Genomic DNA, 16,645 nt, shown 5'->3' with positions numbered 1-16,645 from the left:
AATTGTTGCAAAATACTTAGTTCACAAATGAACATAACTTCAAAACAATTTATATTCTCTCTTCCAATAAAAATAAGTACGTTTTCTATTTTTGTTTGTCCTATGAAAATAGTCTACTCCTATTTTTGGCAACTTTTTTCTCTAATGTACTATCTCATTTTCCACTGATAATATTTTAATTTTTTTTTGTTTTTCATATTTATCAATTATGCATTATAATCTGTGTCATTTAAAAAATGTCTATTTTTATGGAACGAAGGAAGTAGTATTTAATTGTTCTAATAATTAAATAATTAATTAAGTAATGAAATAAGTGAATGATGTTTATTGTTCTAAATAAATTAATTAAAGCATTAACTCATTAAAGTGGGCTCTGATGTGTTGATTAACTTAATTTGAAATAAATACTAGGATATTTTTATACTTGACATACAATGGAATATTTAATATTTGGAAGTGTATCAAATCAATAACGAAGATCTTAACAAATTTTATTTTATTTTTATCTTAGACGTTTCTTCAAAATGTCTACAGATTTTTTCTTCTGCACATCTACCTCTAGAAAAAGTTTTTAAAACTTTTGTTCCATGTTTCACAACTTTTGGTAAAAAACAGCTTCAAGGCAAAATGTCTCACCACATTCAACTACACTGTGATTGATTATTGTTTTTGTACAATTGTTTGAGTTTAAACTAGTACAACCAAACCAAGAAAAGGTAAAGAGTTCTATATAAAAGTTAAAAAGGAAAGGTGTATGGCCATCAAGTTAAACTTTTTCATCTCCAAAATCCATTTGTGAAAATTGTTGATGCATCATGTAGAAATCATGGAATAAAATATGCCCGATTAATGGATTTTGACCAAATAATAAATGTGACGAGACATCTATTTTGTGAAATTAAATGATATAGCGTCGATCTACATTTTACGTAGATAAATGTAGTATATTCACTTTCTCAAATCCGATTTCTGGTGAGTGAGAAATAGTGGATTAAAGATGAGCATAATTAGATTTTAACTAAAGCTTGAGCTTAGGGAATAATTAACTAGTGTTAATTATCCCACATAGGAGAAGTGACACATCTTTTAATGAATTTAAATTAAGGGACTTAATGTTACTTAATAATTATAGTGGACCAAGATGGGTGAAAGAGCCCACACGCGCGCGCCGCCGCCCGCCCGAGCCCGTGCCCGCGACCTCGTTCTTGGACTTGGATCTTGGCAATTGGTCTTTGGGCTCGGGTCTGGACTCGTAGTAATCTTTTTAGACCAACGCTGAGTCAGCAATCCAAGTGGCTTGACACATCGTCAAGCGTGGCACAGTCAAGCCTACATGGCTGCCACGTGAGAAATCCACACGCGAAAGACACACTCCTGCCACAAGCTTGTAACCGCCGACGGTTACGAATGAGCCATGATGAGCCTTCATGGCTTGGTTGACCCTGCATGGTGGCTTGACCTATAAATAGGCTAGCCATTCCACTGCATTACACACACTAAATATCACAAGCATACTTCCTCTCTGCATAGTCCTTTCGAAGCTCTGCCCTCTTCCTCTTCCAGTTCGCCGGAGCTCGTTCCAACTGTGGTGTTGCAACGAACGAGACGTAGCCGTTTTATCTTTGGGGACGGCACGCCAAAACCGAGAACACTACCGGGGTGTATGCCTTCCTCGACTCGGCTAAGTTCATCTTTACAGTTTCGAATTTCTTATTATCATTTTCGTTTCTATTTTTATTTTCTTCGATCTTCTCTCGGGTTGTATTACGCCCGGTTAGTGTTTTTATAGCTATATCTCCAACAATCGCAAGACGAGATATCCACTACAGAAGACCTTAGACTTTAAGAAAACGAAATAAAAACTTTCGAAACTTAATCCTTTGCTGGAAATGTCGACCAACGTCAACACCACCGCTGCCACCACTCCGGCCACCGCTGCATCCACTGTTCCGGCCACCAACGTCACAGTCCCTTTCTCCACTCCATCAGCCGGTGCATCTGCCAATGCATCCACCATCTCGATGATGCCGACCCCTGGCTTCTCAGCCGACTCATCAACTGTCCCATGGGTTTCGGACAACCCTTTTGGGGCGTCCGCTGGTTCCACCTTCGGTGGTTCGGTTGGTTCCACTTTTAGTGGTTCCTTCGGATCCTTTAATGGATCGAGTGTTGGTGCCTTCGGGCTCAATACTAGTGTTGGATCTTTCGGGATCAACACAAATATGGGGGGCACTATGCCCGACATGAACCTGGGGGGTTCTATGCCCAACCCAACTGTTGGCTCCTACAGGGGCAGCGGGATAGGCTCCTTCTATAGGGTCAATCCGGCACCAATGGCACCAAGAATGATGCCACCCACCGAGAAGCCGCCAAAGTTTGGAGGTTCGGACTTTAAGAGGTGGCACCAAAAGATGTTGTTCTACTTGACAATATTGGGAGTCGTGAACTTCCTCACAGAAGACGAGTCTCCCGCGCCAAGTGACCAAGAGACGAACATCGAGGTCATGGCCCACTATGATGCATGGCGCAGAGGAGATTACCTTTGTAAAAACTTTATTTTAAATGCTTTAGATGATAGTTTGTACAATGTATACTCAGTTGTGAACACCTCTAGGCAAGTGTGGGGAAAACCTAGAGAGAAAGTACCGCAGTGATAATGCGGGAAATAAGAAGTTTGTAATAGTTAAGTTCCTTGACTACAAAATGGTCGATACAAGACCAGTCATGGAACAAGTTCAGGAGTTCCAAATGATCATCAATGAACTTGCTGCCGAAAGAATGGCGTTGCCCGACAACTTTACAACGGGCACGGCCATTGAGAAGCTTCCACCTAGCTAGAGGGACTTCAAAAGCTACCTCAAGCACAAGCGAAAGGAGATGACTTTTGAAGACTTGATCGTGAAGCTGCGCATTGAGGCAGACGTGCGAAAAATCGATCAAAAGGCTAAGGGCTCTTTTGATGCAAAAGCCAACTTGTTGGAGTGGGGCGGCCCCTCCAACAAACGCCCTCACCCAAATCGTCCAAGTGACAAAGGAAAGGGAAAGTAACCTACAAAGAAGTTTGAAGGCAACTGCTACAAATGTGGCAAACCGGATCACTTTGCAAAGGACTGCCGAAGCAAGAAGAAGCAGCCGGCTGCCCACGTCGTTGAGAAGGAGTTCAAGGACTGGGATGAAAGCGACCTCATCGCTGTGGTCACCGAAGAAGTCAACATTGTTAACAACAAGGGTGGTTGGTATATTGATACCGGCGCTACTGCACATGTTTGTGCAGATAGGAGTATGTTCTCAACCTACAACAACGTTGAAGGGAGAAAGATTAACATGGGGAATCAAGCTTCGTCTGAAGTCCTCGGAATTGTTGATGTAATCCTCAAGATGACGTCTGGCGTCTCAATCACCTTGAAGGATGCGCTGCACGTTCCGAACATCCGGAAGAACCTAGTTTCAGGATCAATACTAGTGAATAAGGGTTTTAAACTTGTATTTGATCCAATAGGTTTGCATTGTATAAGTTTGGGAAGTCCATCGAAAAAGGTTATGTAACCGACAGACTTTTCAAGCTTAGTGTAGCAACACTTCGTGTTCCAAAGCCATTGGCTAATAAGGATGAAGCATCTACTTCCTCCTATTTGACCGAGTGTACAAATTTGTGGCACTGCAGATTGGGACATGTAAGTTCAAAAGCCATTAAAAGACTAGTAAATCTAGAGTCAATAATGGTAAATGAAGTTTACACTAAAGATAAATGTGAAATTTGTCTTGAAGCCAAAATGACCAAGTTACCGTTTCATTCAGTAGAAAGAAACACGAAACCCCTTGAACTAATCCACACGGATGTATGTGATTTAAAGTTGGTGCAAACTAGAGGTGGTAAAAAGTATTTTATCACTTTCATAGATGATTGCACAAAATATTGTTATCTCTACCTCTTAAGAAGTAAAGATGAAGTAATAGAAGCTTTCAAAAATTACAAGAACGAAGTAGAGAATCAACTTGGTTGTAAAATCAAAATGATTCGAAGTAATAGATGAGGCGAATATGTAGCCCCGTTTAAAGAACTATGCAACACAAGTGGCATAATTCATCAAATAACTGCTCCCTATTCACCACAATCTAATGGGGTTGCAGAACGCAAAAAATGAACACTAAAATAGATGATGAATGCACTACTACTCAGTTCAGGATTACCACATAACATGTGGGGGGAAGCTGTTTTGACAGCTAACTATATCTTGAATAAAATTCCACTAAAGGTAAGAATGTCACTCCCTATGAGTTGTGGATAGGAAGGAAGCCATCCTACAAATACCTCAAAGTGTGGGAGTGTTTGGCAAAGGTGATGGTTCCTCCGCCCAAAGAAGTTACAATCGGACCTAAATCGGTTGATTGTATCTTCATTGGATATGCACTTAATAGTAGTGCATATAGATTTGTTGTTCATAAGTCTGAAATATCGACTGTGACTGTTGGAACAACAATTGAATCAAGAAATGTTGTGTTTCTTGAAAATACATTTCCTTGTAAAAAACAAGAAAATGTAGTATCTAATTCTGAAGCAAGAATTGAGGATGAAATAACGAGCTCTAAGTCATTAGATAAAGAGCCCGAATCTCACAAGCGTGCTAGGCCTGATCCAAATGAGGCAGTAACGAGACGAAGCAATAGGGTTAGAACACCAAAATCTTTTGGTCCCAACTACATTGCCTTCATGTTGGATGAAGAACCAACGTCTTTGAAAGTAGCCTATGCAGGCCCAGACGGGCTGCATTGTAGAGAAGCTGTTCAAAGCGAAATTGACTCAATTTTGCTAAACCACACTTGGGTGTTGGTTGATCTTCCCAAAGGTGCTAAACCTCTAGGATGTAAATGGGTCCTTAAAATGAAATTTAAGGCCGATGGAACAATTGATAAATATAAAGCCCGATTAGTAGTCAAGGGTTTAAACAAAAGGAATGACATGACTTATTTGATACGTACTCACCTGTAACGAGAATTACTTCTATAAGAGTGCCTCTCGCGATTGCTGCATTACACAATCTTGAGATTCACCAAATGGACGTAAAAACTGCGTTTCTAAATGGTGAACTCGAAGATGAGATCTATATGGAACAACCTGAAGGTTTTATAGTAACTGGACAAGAAAATAAGGTCTACAAACTGGTTAAGTCCTTATATGGATTAAAACAAGTGCCGCTCCAATGGCACTTAAAATTTGATAATGTAATGTTATCAAATGAATTTAAAATCAACGAGTGTGACAAGTGTGTCTATATTAAGAATACTAATAACGGATATGTTATAGTATGTCTCTACGTTGATGACATGTTAATCATGGACAGTAGCACCCGAATAATTAACGAAACTAAAGCCATGTTGAAAAGAAATTTTGACATGAAGGACATGGGTATAGCCGATGTAATTATTGGAATGAAGATTCTAAAAACATCCGAGGGAATCACCTTAACACAATCTCACTATGTGGAGAAAGTGCTAAAAAGATTCAATGCTTATGACAGCACGCCGGCTAAGACGCCTATAGAGCTAAACGTTCACCTTAGCAAGAACAAAGGCGAACCTATCGCACAAGAAGATTATGCGAAGGTTATCGGGTGCATTATGTACTTGACTAATTGTACGAGACCCGATATTGCTTGCGCCGTGAACAAGTTAGCATGCTACACGAGTAATCCAAGCAAAGAGCATTGGAAAGCTCTTGTAAGGGTTTTGAGATACTTAAAACATACTCAAAATCATGGGCTGCACTTTGCAAGGTACCCCCGGTACTTGAAGGGTACTGTGATGCGAACTTGATATCCGATAATAAAGACTCACTTTCCACTAGTGGATATGTCTTTACTATTGAGGGTGATCCTGTCTCGTGGAAATCCATGAAATAGACTTGTATAGCCCGATCACTATAAAATCTGAATTCATAGCTTTAGACAAAGCTGGTGAGGAAGCCGAGTGGCTTAAGAATTTCCTCGAGGACATTCCATGTTGGTCTAAACCTGTGCCTCCGGTGATGATTCACTGCGATAGCCAAACCGTTATTGGAAGGGCGAATAATGGCTTGTACAACGGGAAGTCTCGACACATTCGTCGACGACATAACACCGTGAGACTCTTGATCACAACTGGCGTGATTACAATTGACTATGTGGAGTCAATAGATAATCTAGCGGATCTGCTAACCAAAGGGTTAAACTGTGATTAAATGAACAAACTGCTAGAGGGAATGAGACTGAAATCCACAAACTAAGGAATGATCATAGTGGTAACCCAACCACGATGACTGGAGATCCTAAGAACCTGGTTCAATGGGAAAACTAAGCCATGAGAGTTCGTGTGAAACACTCACTTAAATCTATTCCCCAGACAACAAAAGAGTGTTGCTAAGCTTGCCTAGTGGTGAGGTTAAGTCTATGACTTTTAATGAATCCTAAAGATCTTTAAGAGATGGAGTTCTCAAGGAGATAGAGTAGGGCAAGATACTCAAATAGGAATCACTTATGTAAGTGTGAAGTGTGGTCGCTTCGTATTAAGCACTTATGAACCCAAAGTGGTGTCTAAGGCCGAAATGGACACAAAACGTGAGAACGGATGAGGTTGAGGTGTTTAAGTGTTAACATCATTGTCTCGATCCACGCGATGGAGGAATAGTTCAAAGCATCGAGTTATTAGTCCGCCGATGTATCCGATGATGTTGACTATGGATGGTTCAAAGCCACAAACTACCTATCCTAATACTTACATATCTCATTAGGGTTGAGCTTGTGTCTGCATGCATATATATGCATTTGGCTATTTCCACTCATGTGGGGGATTGTAGAAATCATGGAATAAAATATGCTCGATCAATGGATTTTGACCAAATAATAAATGTGACGAGACATCTAATTTTGTGAAATTAAATGATATAGCGTCGATCTACATTTTACGTAGATAAATGTAGTATATTCACTTTCTCAAATCCGATTTCCGGTGAGTGAGAAATAGTGGATTAAAGTTGGGCATAATTAGCTTTTAACTAAAGCTTGGAGTTTGTGCTTAGAGAATAATTAACTAGTGTTAATTATCTCACATAGGAGAAGTGACACATCTTTAATGTGCTTAAATTAAGTGACTTAATGTTACTTAATAATTATAGTGGACCAAGATGGGTGAAAGAGCCCACACGCGGCCTCGGCCTTGGGTCTGGACCCGTAGTAATCTTTTTAGACCACCGCTGAGTCAGCAATCCAAGTGGCTTGACATATCATCAAGCGTGGCACAGTCAAAGCCCACATGGCTGCCACGTGAGAAATCCACACGCGAAAGGCACACTCCTGCCACAAGCTTGTAACCGCTGACGGTTACGAATGAGCCATGATGAGCCTTCATGGCTTGGTTGACCCTGCATGGTGGCTTGGCCTATAAATAGGCTAGCCATTCCACTGCATTACACACACTAATTATCACAAGCATACTTCCTCTCTGCATAGTCCTTTCGAAGCTCTGCCCTCTTCCTCTTCCAGTTCGCTGGAGCTCGTTCCAACTGCGGTGTTGCAACGAACGAGACGTAGCCGCTTTATCTTTGGGGACGGCATGCCAAAACCGAGAACACTACCGGGGCGTATCTCGTCTTGCGGAAAGAGGCCTTCCTCGACTCGGCCAAGTTCATCTTTACAGTTTCGAATTTCTTATTGTCATTTTCGTTTCTGTTTTATTTTCTTCGATCTTCTCTCGGGTTGTATTACGCCCGGTTAGTGTTTTTATAGCTATCTCTCCAACACATCCTTCATCAAAACTTACATAAAAATGGTGCAGCTTCCCAAACCAAACTAGAGCATACATATATAGTGGTAGGGTGCGTTAAAAATACATATAGTAATTCTTATTGCAGAACTACAGACAATGAATATTTTATATATATGTAATGAACTTTATGCATATAAATGTTCATTATAAGGGATAATCTTTATATGTTGATTACTGGTTATCAAATGATTATGATCCTATAGTGGCATTTGCAAGAAAGTTGTAGGTAACATAAACTCCTACATGAATGCATAGATGATGATATTATTAAACTTACAAATGTAGGCCAAGGTGACCAAGTCAGTAGACTCCCTACTACACAAATCAACAACAACATAAGACCAACTTTTACAAACATTCTTGAATCCCTTCCATAAGCAATATCCTCAGAGACAGAGAGCATCGTGTTTATTTGATCGCGAATGAAAGTTGCTGCCTCATTCGCCGTCTCTTCTGAGAGATGCAGATGTGGTAGAGGCGGAGCAGGTCTGTTGCACAAATCATGGATTTCATTTTATTGAAGTAAGGCTAAGTAATTTGATAGCAATTTGACATCTAAAACAAGCCTTGCACAAAATCAAATCCAAACATTTTGATAGCTTTAAATCTAGTTGAATGTAAAGGTGAAATGGTTAAGCTAAAACGATTTAAGGTAATGAATAAACCGGTTGAGAATTGCAGCCCCATAAAAAGAGAATGGTGAAAAGGAGCAAAAACACAGTTGAAACTAATGTTAACAGGGTGTAACAAGATATCTCAAACACCACCCAAGTAGCCAAAGTCACCATCAAAATCCCCACCGTCCGATTTCTACTTCTCCACAGCATCACATCTGCAACTGTTCATCACCAAACAAACCACTCAAATTTCTAACATTCGAACAAAATCAATTTGCATAACTTTTTACTCTCCAAAATCTGATTTAAATGTGTAATATCATATTTTAATCGTATAAATCAAGTTTGGATTGTTATCATTTGTTATCCTGTCGTGTCAATCCATAATATACCGTGTTGTTATCATGTCGTGTCAATCTATAGTATATTGTGTGTCATTAACGGTTCGAATCATTTGTTGATCGTGTTCGAATTTGAAGATAACAGGGAGGGTTTATATTCTAATTGATAATTTTCTTAACATATCAAGTTTAGAGTTCAGGATAAACTTTATTGGCTTGGGTCGTTATAAGGCCTCTACCCAACCGATTTGTCACGTTTATATATACATATACTCCTATTTATTTAGTTTCTAGTAAATTTCGTGATGAAATCTCTAAATAGTACCCTCCGTTCCATTGAAGATGACCCCATTTCCTTTTTAGTTTGTCCAAACCAAGATGACTCATTACTAAAAATGGAAACACCTTTTATCTCTACTTTATTCTTTATTTCTTATTTTACTCTCTCCACTTAACATACAAAATAAAATTACATAAAATCTTGTACCACCTAAGGAAGAGGTCATCTTCCTTGGAACAGATGAAGTACTACTACTTCCCTCTATGAGAAGGATGTAGCCTTGAAGGAGACCCACACCTCAAGGCCCGTCACTCTTAGAAGTGCTCATCTTCTCCTCAGCCACAATTCTCACAACATTGCACCCCAGACCACAAATATTTAAATTACATTATTCACAACTATTAATCATTTTAGTAGTAAAATTGAAAACAATGAACAATTACAACACGAAAAATTCATTGTTAATTCAGAAAATTAAAAATTATGTAAGTCCTAAAAATTCAAAAATTAAAATTCTTAAAAAATATTTTAAAAACAAAAAAAAATTCTTGTTTTTCCTAATATTTGAGTGGAGGTAGATGATAGTTGAAGAAATCAACGCTAGAGGAATTAAGAGGGATAGGAATGAATAATGGGTAATGAGTAATTCCCATCTCGACCCGCTACCCATCGGGTAATAGATATCCGTTACCCGACGATAACGGAAAATGGGCAAAATCGAGTAGTGTGGTTTAGAGATTTGTGGGTAGCGGGTATACCTGCTACCCGCACGGGTATACCTGATAATCCCGATAACACCCGATATTATAAGTCTAAACTCGCTACCCGCGTGGGTATACTCGTTAATCTCGATAATACCCGATATTATTAATATTGGACATATACCTTCTAATACTTTATAGAATCTAAGAGTTTTTTTGAAACATTTTTATATTCCAACAAATATACAATTAAAAACTCACCGGAACTAGCTATAGAGTGTCCCATCAATTTTATTCTCAAACTATTCTAAGCTTACCGTCGACATTATACAGTAAATTAGGAACATTGTCGGTTATTAGGGTTTTCAAATTTTTTATTAGGGTTTCGGGTCGAATATGGGTACGCGCAAATACCCGATGCCGGTATCCCGTAATCCCGATATGTTGCGGGACGGGTATTGGGACAACAAATTTGGCTAAAATCGGGTACGGATACCAGACTTGTCGGGTGCGGGTACCCGTGGTTAACCCGTTTTGCCCGCTCTAGGAATGATTTAGAATAAAAATAAAATTATTGTGGAATGATATTTAGAGAGAAAAATTCAAATTTAAAAAAAATTAAAAATTAAAAAAAATTCAGGTCCGGGTCGTGCTCCAAGCTAGGCCACAACCATGCGTGGCCTTCGGCTACGGCTAGGGCACCGAACGCGGCTCGAACCTGACCCAGTCCACCTCCAACGCGCCGAGCCCCCGCCTAGACCCCAGGTGCAGACCGACTCCCTCCAATGGCCATGGCTCTAGAGATGTGGATGCTCTTAAAACTCATACCGTCTCAAATGTCTAGTGTGTGTGAGTTGGCTAAACGGTAGAATAGTTAATGCTTAAGGCCAAAAGTCTCATGTTCGACTTTTCCGAGAAGTGACCTTTAAATTGAAATTTATTAACCCATAAAAAAAACAGTAGGTAACGAACGTTAAGAAAAAATAGTTAATCTTCATTTAGAAAACGTCCACTATTACCTTTGGGTTTGATGGGGTTTCTGTGTATTTAGTTCTGCTTCAAACTGATCTCTTTTAATTCTCACAGATCTCCAAAACCTCTCACTAAGGCTTTGACTACATACAATTCTTGGTTGTTTGCCCTAATTTTTCCAATTATTTGTTTCGGGCATTTCAAATCTTGGAAGTTGTTACGCCTAAATCATGAAAACTTGGAATTTTGCGCTTCTTAGTTTTCTTATTTTTGCGTTATTGTGTTTGAGCTTTGATCATGGCACATCTCAATCGGAGGAGTCTAAAACGAACAAATTTAGAGAGCGTGAAGCCACTGATGATGCCCTTGGTTACCCCAATTTGTAAGGCCACTCGAAATCTCATGATTATGGATGAACACTCTTTAATTTTAGTAATTATTTCGTAGTTCCAATCCTAACGGGTTCTTGTTGGTTGTGAAGCGAATGCCCGTGTTTCTTCTTGATTTATAATTTTATTTGAAGATTAATTAATGCATTTCATTCGCAACTTTGTTGAAGAGGTAAATGATGTATAAAATTTGATGGTTTGATTTCTCTGTGGATAGTGATGAGGACGAGCTGTTGAATACACAATGCCCTCGGCATCTGGAACTTAGGTGGCAGACTGAAGTGAGTTCTAGCATATATGCAACTCCCTTAGTTGCAGACATTAACAGGTGATGCTAGGAATAGGAAAAATTTGTCCCACGTTTATTGCATATTTAATTGCACATTGATGCCATGTAAAATTACCTAGGTTGGATTTAAATGTTTAGATGGTAAAAGAGATTATCTTTTTATGTTATATATTGATTGAATTTTATGAGTTTCTGAACTGCTCATAATGGGAATTTATCTGTCTAATTATATGCTTTGACATCTGAATCGTACTCCAGTGATGGAAAGCTTGAAGTCGTAGTTCCTTCGTTTGTGCATTACTTGGAAGTCCTAGAAGGATCTGATGGAGATAAATTACCAGGTAGTGCCACTAACAATTCATTTAATTTCTTCTGTTATTACGGACTGAGCTTAGGTATATTCTAGATTGATTTGTCTTCTTGTGTATCTAGAAGGATAGATGCTTAAAGAATCAAGTAACTAATATCAGAGTGCATAGTGATCCCTATTTGTGTAAGGAATGATGTTGGTTTATTCTATAATTCATAACTGAACCACTTTTATCAGGATGGCCAGCTTTTCATCAGTCTACAGTCCACTCTAGTCCTCTTCTTTACGATATTGATAAGGATGGCGTTAGAGAAATTGCTTTAGCCACCTATAATGGTGAAGTGCTCTTTTTCAGGTAACTGCCGTTCACACTAAATGCTTCCCTTTTGCATGGATTTAAGTTATCCTAACTTAGCCTATTAATCTCTTTTCTTAAAAATAGGGTTTCCGGATACATGATGTCAGATAAACTGGAGATTCCAAGATTGAAAGTTAAAAAGGATTGGCATATTGGTTTGCTTCCAGATCCTGCTGATCGTTCACATCCAGATGTTGACGATGACCAATTGATCCATGAGGCTCTTGTGGACTCATTACATCGTAAGTTTGTCCCCTTGTCATTGCAAATAATTAAATTTCTCAGTGTTACGGAAATGCAGGGTACTTTGTAAATCATCCACTATACAGATTTTAACTTGATGCTGTCTGTCTCTCAAAGAATAAACAGACAACTGCCATCTGGCAATTTTTCTATTTGAAGTTCACTTTAAAACTCTATATTTTATTTTATTATGCATATCATCTTAGAAAAGTTGTTCCTGTAGACAATTTAACCATGTAGCATAGAGCGGAATATATGCTGCTGTTTTGGGAGTGTATATTTTTGTAAATTTATCTCTAATTTGAATTACTTCTCAGAGCCTAATGCAAGTACACTTGCAGCAAATACTATAAACTCCACAAGTCACAATGACTCATCAAATCCTGTCCCAGAAGAAGTTCATAATGACACTTCATCAAATCACACAATCTCTTCTGATATTCAAAACAGTCAGCTGAATGGGAGCTCGCTTGCTGCAAATACCTCTGACTCCATAGAGAGTGTCCATGACTCGTCTAATTCTGACTCCATAGAGAGTGTCCACGACTCATCTAATTCTGTCCCAGAAGAAGTTCATCACGACACATTAAACAGCACCACCTCTGCTGAAGACAAAAAGAGTGACAGTCCAGTGGGTGTAGGCATCAAGGCACCGCCACAAACAAATGATACATCTTCCTCTTCTGAGAAAGTTAGTGGTGAAGAAACTGGAAACACTGCAAGAAGGAGGCTTTTTGAAGTTAAAGATACAAAAGACAATGAGGATGTTCATGCTGCAACTGTAGAAAATGATGGAGGTCTGGAAGCAGAAGCTGACTCCTCATTTGACTTGTTCAGAGAGACGGATGAGTTGGATGATGTGTATAACTATGACTATGATGATTATCCTGATGAAACCTTGTGGGGTGAGGAGGAATGGACTGAATCACAACATGAAAATTTAGAAGATTATGTTCACATAGATGCCCATGTCTTGTGCACTCCAGTAAGTGTAGCGATGCTTGAAGCATTTTCTTGTCAGCTTCTTTGTTTATTTGGATAACAATATCAATTTTGGTTCTATTCAACTTCAGGTCATAGCAGACATAGATCACGATGGTGTCTTTGAGATGATTGTTGCTGCTTCTTACTTCTTCGACCGCGAGTAAGTTTGTCTCTCCCTGTGTACTGTAAAGTACGTCTCTTTAATCTTTATAGCCTCTTCATGCTTTATTCAATTGATATTCTGAGCAGATAAGTATTATTTGAGCCTCTGTAGTGCACTTTTAGCTGAATCTCTGTTGCACGGGGGCATCTATTTTTATCAAATGATCATCTGTAGATTTGTACTCCCTCCGTTTCTTGTTAATAAAGGCGCTTCTTTTCGGCATGGGGATTAAGAATAGTGTGTTAAATGGATAGTGAATAAAGTAAGAGAGATGAAGAGAGAATAAAGTGAGAGACATGGTTACTTTTTGCCAAAAATAGAAATGACTCAATTATCTTGGAACTTTCCAAAATAGAAAAATGACTCAATTAACATGGAACCAAGGGAGTATTAGGTAATTGATCAGAAGGCCTCAGCACAAGTTCTTTTGCTCTTCTTTTCTGTAACTGTTATGTGTTGCTTTATAATTGAAGTTGTCTTTGGAGAAATACTCGTCTTTATGAAAGGCTAAGATTTGAAGCTGCAGCTTTATGATGATGATATTTGGATGTATGAAGATGTTCTTGCTTCTTTGGCCATATGTTGTGTTTCTAATAATTGCTACTAGTAGAACTGCCTGGACGGGTATTTTCAGCTGGTTTATTTGAAGTTTCGTAGGTATTATGACAATCCAGAACATTTGAAGGAGCTTGGTGGTATTGATATCGGAAAATATGTTGCTGGTGGCATTGTGGTTTTCAACCTTGATACAAAGGAGGTTAAATGGAGTGCACAATTGGATATGAGTACTGAAACTGGAAAATTCCGTGCCTACATCTATTCTTCTCCTACAGTTGTTGATTTGGATGGTGATGGAAACCTGGACATTCTAGTTGGGACATCTTTTGGCTTGTTCTATGTGTTGGACCACCAAGGTGTGTGTTCTAGTTTAATTGAATTACTTTTACTTTCATGGAATTTATCGAAATTAGTGCACTTATTTATTTTCCTTTGTTGGACACAATTTCCTTATCTTATATCCACATTATGTCCACTTATTTACAATTTTACCACACATGGTCCACCATTTCTTCACTCACAACACACTCTACCTAATAAAATGGGGCCCTTTTCCACAATTTTGATGGAGTAAGTATTATTGGTAATTTACTTGCTGCTGCTAATTTGCTGCTTCAGGCAAAGTTAGAGAGAAATTTCCCCTTGAGATGGCTGAAATTCAAGGAGCAGTTGTTGCAGCTGACATTAACGACGATGGTAAAATTGAATTAGTCACGGCTGACGCCCATGGAAATGTTGCTGCATGGACCCCACAAGGAAAAGAAATTTGGGTGACACATGTGAAGAGCCTTGTTCCACAGGTAAAATCTGTTATATCTCGACTCCTAAATATGGTTGTATTCAACTTATATGTACACTCTTGAGCAGTTTCTTCTTTTCTACAGGGACCCACCATTGGAGATGTAGATGGGGACGGACACACCGACGTTGTTGTGCCAACTCTATCTGGAAACATATATGTTCTGAGTGGCAAGGATGGGTCAATTTCACGGCCATATCCTTATAGAACACATGGAAGAGTGATGAATCGAGTTCTTCTAGTTGACTTGAAAAGGCGTGGGGAGAAGCAGACGGGGCTAACGATTGTTACTACATCATTTGATGGGTATTTATACCTCATAGACGGCCCTACATCATGTGCTGATGTTGTGGATATTGGCGAAACAGCGTAAGATTATTTAGTCTGCTATAAATGACCGCCCATTCTCGTAGTTACTGCTGTTTGTCTACTCACCCATAAACAACTTTTCTTCTATGACAGATATAGCATGGTTTTGGCTGACAATATAGATGGTGGGGATGACCTTGATCTTATAGTTGCTACAATGAATGGAAATGTCTTCTGTTTTTCGACCCCTTCACCACACCATCCTCTCAAGGTAATACCTGAACAACATCGTATGCTTGCAATTGTTGGATGATTGCCAATATTTTACTTAATTTGTCTTTCAAACCTCATAATTCCAGGCTTGGAGGTCACCGACTCAAGGGAGAAATAATGTAGCGCATCAGCCCAATCGCCAAGGAATTTATATTACTCCATCATCACGCGCTTTCAGAGATGAAGAAGGGAAGCACTTCTGGGTTGAAGTCGAGATTGTTGACAGATACAGGTTTCCATCTGGTTCCCAAACACCTTATAATGTCACGGTATGTTATACTCCGACTCTATATACCGCATGTTTTTTTACCATTTTTTATCTGCTTTGTAATCTTTCCAAGTCTTTGTTTGTAATCATAGATAAGCTTGTTGGTTCCTGGTAATTACCAAGGAGAGAGAACGATTAAGCAAAACCAGATCTTTGATCGTCCTGGGACACATCGGATTAAACTTCCGACAGTAGGTGTAAGAACTGCTGGAACTGTAATGGTGGAGATGGTTGACCGAAACGGGATCTATTTCTCAGATGAATTTTCACTTACATTCCATATGTACTACTACAAACTGTTGAAGTGGCTTCTTGTCCTTCCAATGCTTGGAATGTTTGGCATTCTCGTCATCCTGCATCCCCAAGAAGGCACGCAGTTGCCATCGTTTTCACGGAACAGTGACTAGTGAATATCTGACAATGACTTTGCATCGGCTACAAAGAAGCCGAAGCGCGGTTTTGCAAGAAACTCTTGGGAGAGACTTAATCGGTGAAATTCTGTACCTGGGAGTTTAAATTATGAAGATGTCTTGCAAAGCCTATTTTTCCTCTGAGAAGTTGCTGGCTGGCTGAATTGCATATAGAAGTTGATGCTGTGACTGAGGAAACTTGTTCCCTTAATTTTGCCTGTTTGTGAAGAGGACATCTTTGTTAGGTAGTGCTAAAAAAATCTGATATACTATGATGTTAGCTCATTACATTGATTTTAATTTGACCTGTTTTTCATTGCTGCCCTATTTTCATGTGGCATTTAGAAACTTTTAGGCTCTGTTTGGTACCATGGAATTAGAGGTGTGAAATTGGAATTAGAGCCTTCAATTCTAAATCTAATGTTTGGTAGGATAAAAATATTTTTATTTGGAATGGAATTATAGTTCCAAATCTTTCAATTCTATAATTTGAATTCCATACCATAAATAGAAAATTAGAATTCTAAATAGTCATAAAATTCGATAGCTTCACTATATATCCGCAACGCATATTTACACAC

General features: G+C 38.9%; 1 protein-coding gene across 1 annotated transcript; it reads left to right on the top strand.

Moving 5' to 3' along the window:
* Positions 1 to 10,728: 10,728 nt before the first annotated feature.
* LOC121747171 (protein DEFECTIVE IN EXINE FORMATION 1-like) lies at positions 10,729 to 16,391 on the top strand. Its single transcript, XM_042141170.1, has 13 exons — positions 10,729 to 11,093; positions 11,318 to 11,428; positions 11,648 to 11,730; positions 11,937 to 12,054; positions 12,142 to 12,299; positions 12,618 to 13,285; positions 13,374 to 13,444; positions 14,105 to 14,361; positions 14,624 to 14,805; positions 14,890 to 15,173; positions 15,267 to 15,384; positions 15,473 to 15,655; positions 15,747 to 16,391. Exons 1-13 carry the CDS (start codon positions 10,942 to 10,944, stop codon positions 16,059 to 16,061), a joined length of 2,700 nt encoding a protein of 899 aa, XP_041997104.1. The 5' UTR covers positions 10,729 to 10,941; the 3' UTR covers positions 16,062 to 16,391.
* The last annotated feature ends 254 nt before the right edge of the window (positions 16,392 to 16,645 follow it).

Source organism: Salvia splendens, chromosome 1 (assembly GCF_004379255.2).
Source record: "Salvia splendens isolate huo1 chromosome 1, SspV2, whole genome shotgun sequence".
NCBI lineage: Eukaryota > Viridiplantae > Streptophyta > Magnoliopsida > Lamiales > Lamiaceae > Salvia > Salvia splendens.
This window is presented reverse-complemented; position numbering and strand designations above follow the sequence as displayed.

What these genes read in the sequence shown, in the direction of transcription:
- LOC121747171 (XM_042141170.1), top strand. Translation starts at nt 10,942, where the DNA reads ATGAAAACTTGGAATTTTGCGCTTCTTAGTTTTCTTATTTTTGCGTTA. An exon ending in TGATGGAGATAAATTACCAG is followed by an intron (nt 11,731 to 11,936) that starts GTAGTGCCACTA and finishes CACTTTTATCAG; the next exon opens with GATGGCCAGCTTTTCATCAG. An exon ending in GTGGATATTGGCGAAACAGC is followed by an intron (nt 15,174 to 15,266) that starts GTAAGATTATTT and finishes CTTCTATGACAG; the next exon opens with ATATAGCATGGTTTTGGCTG.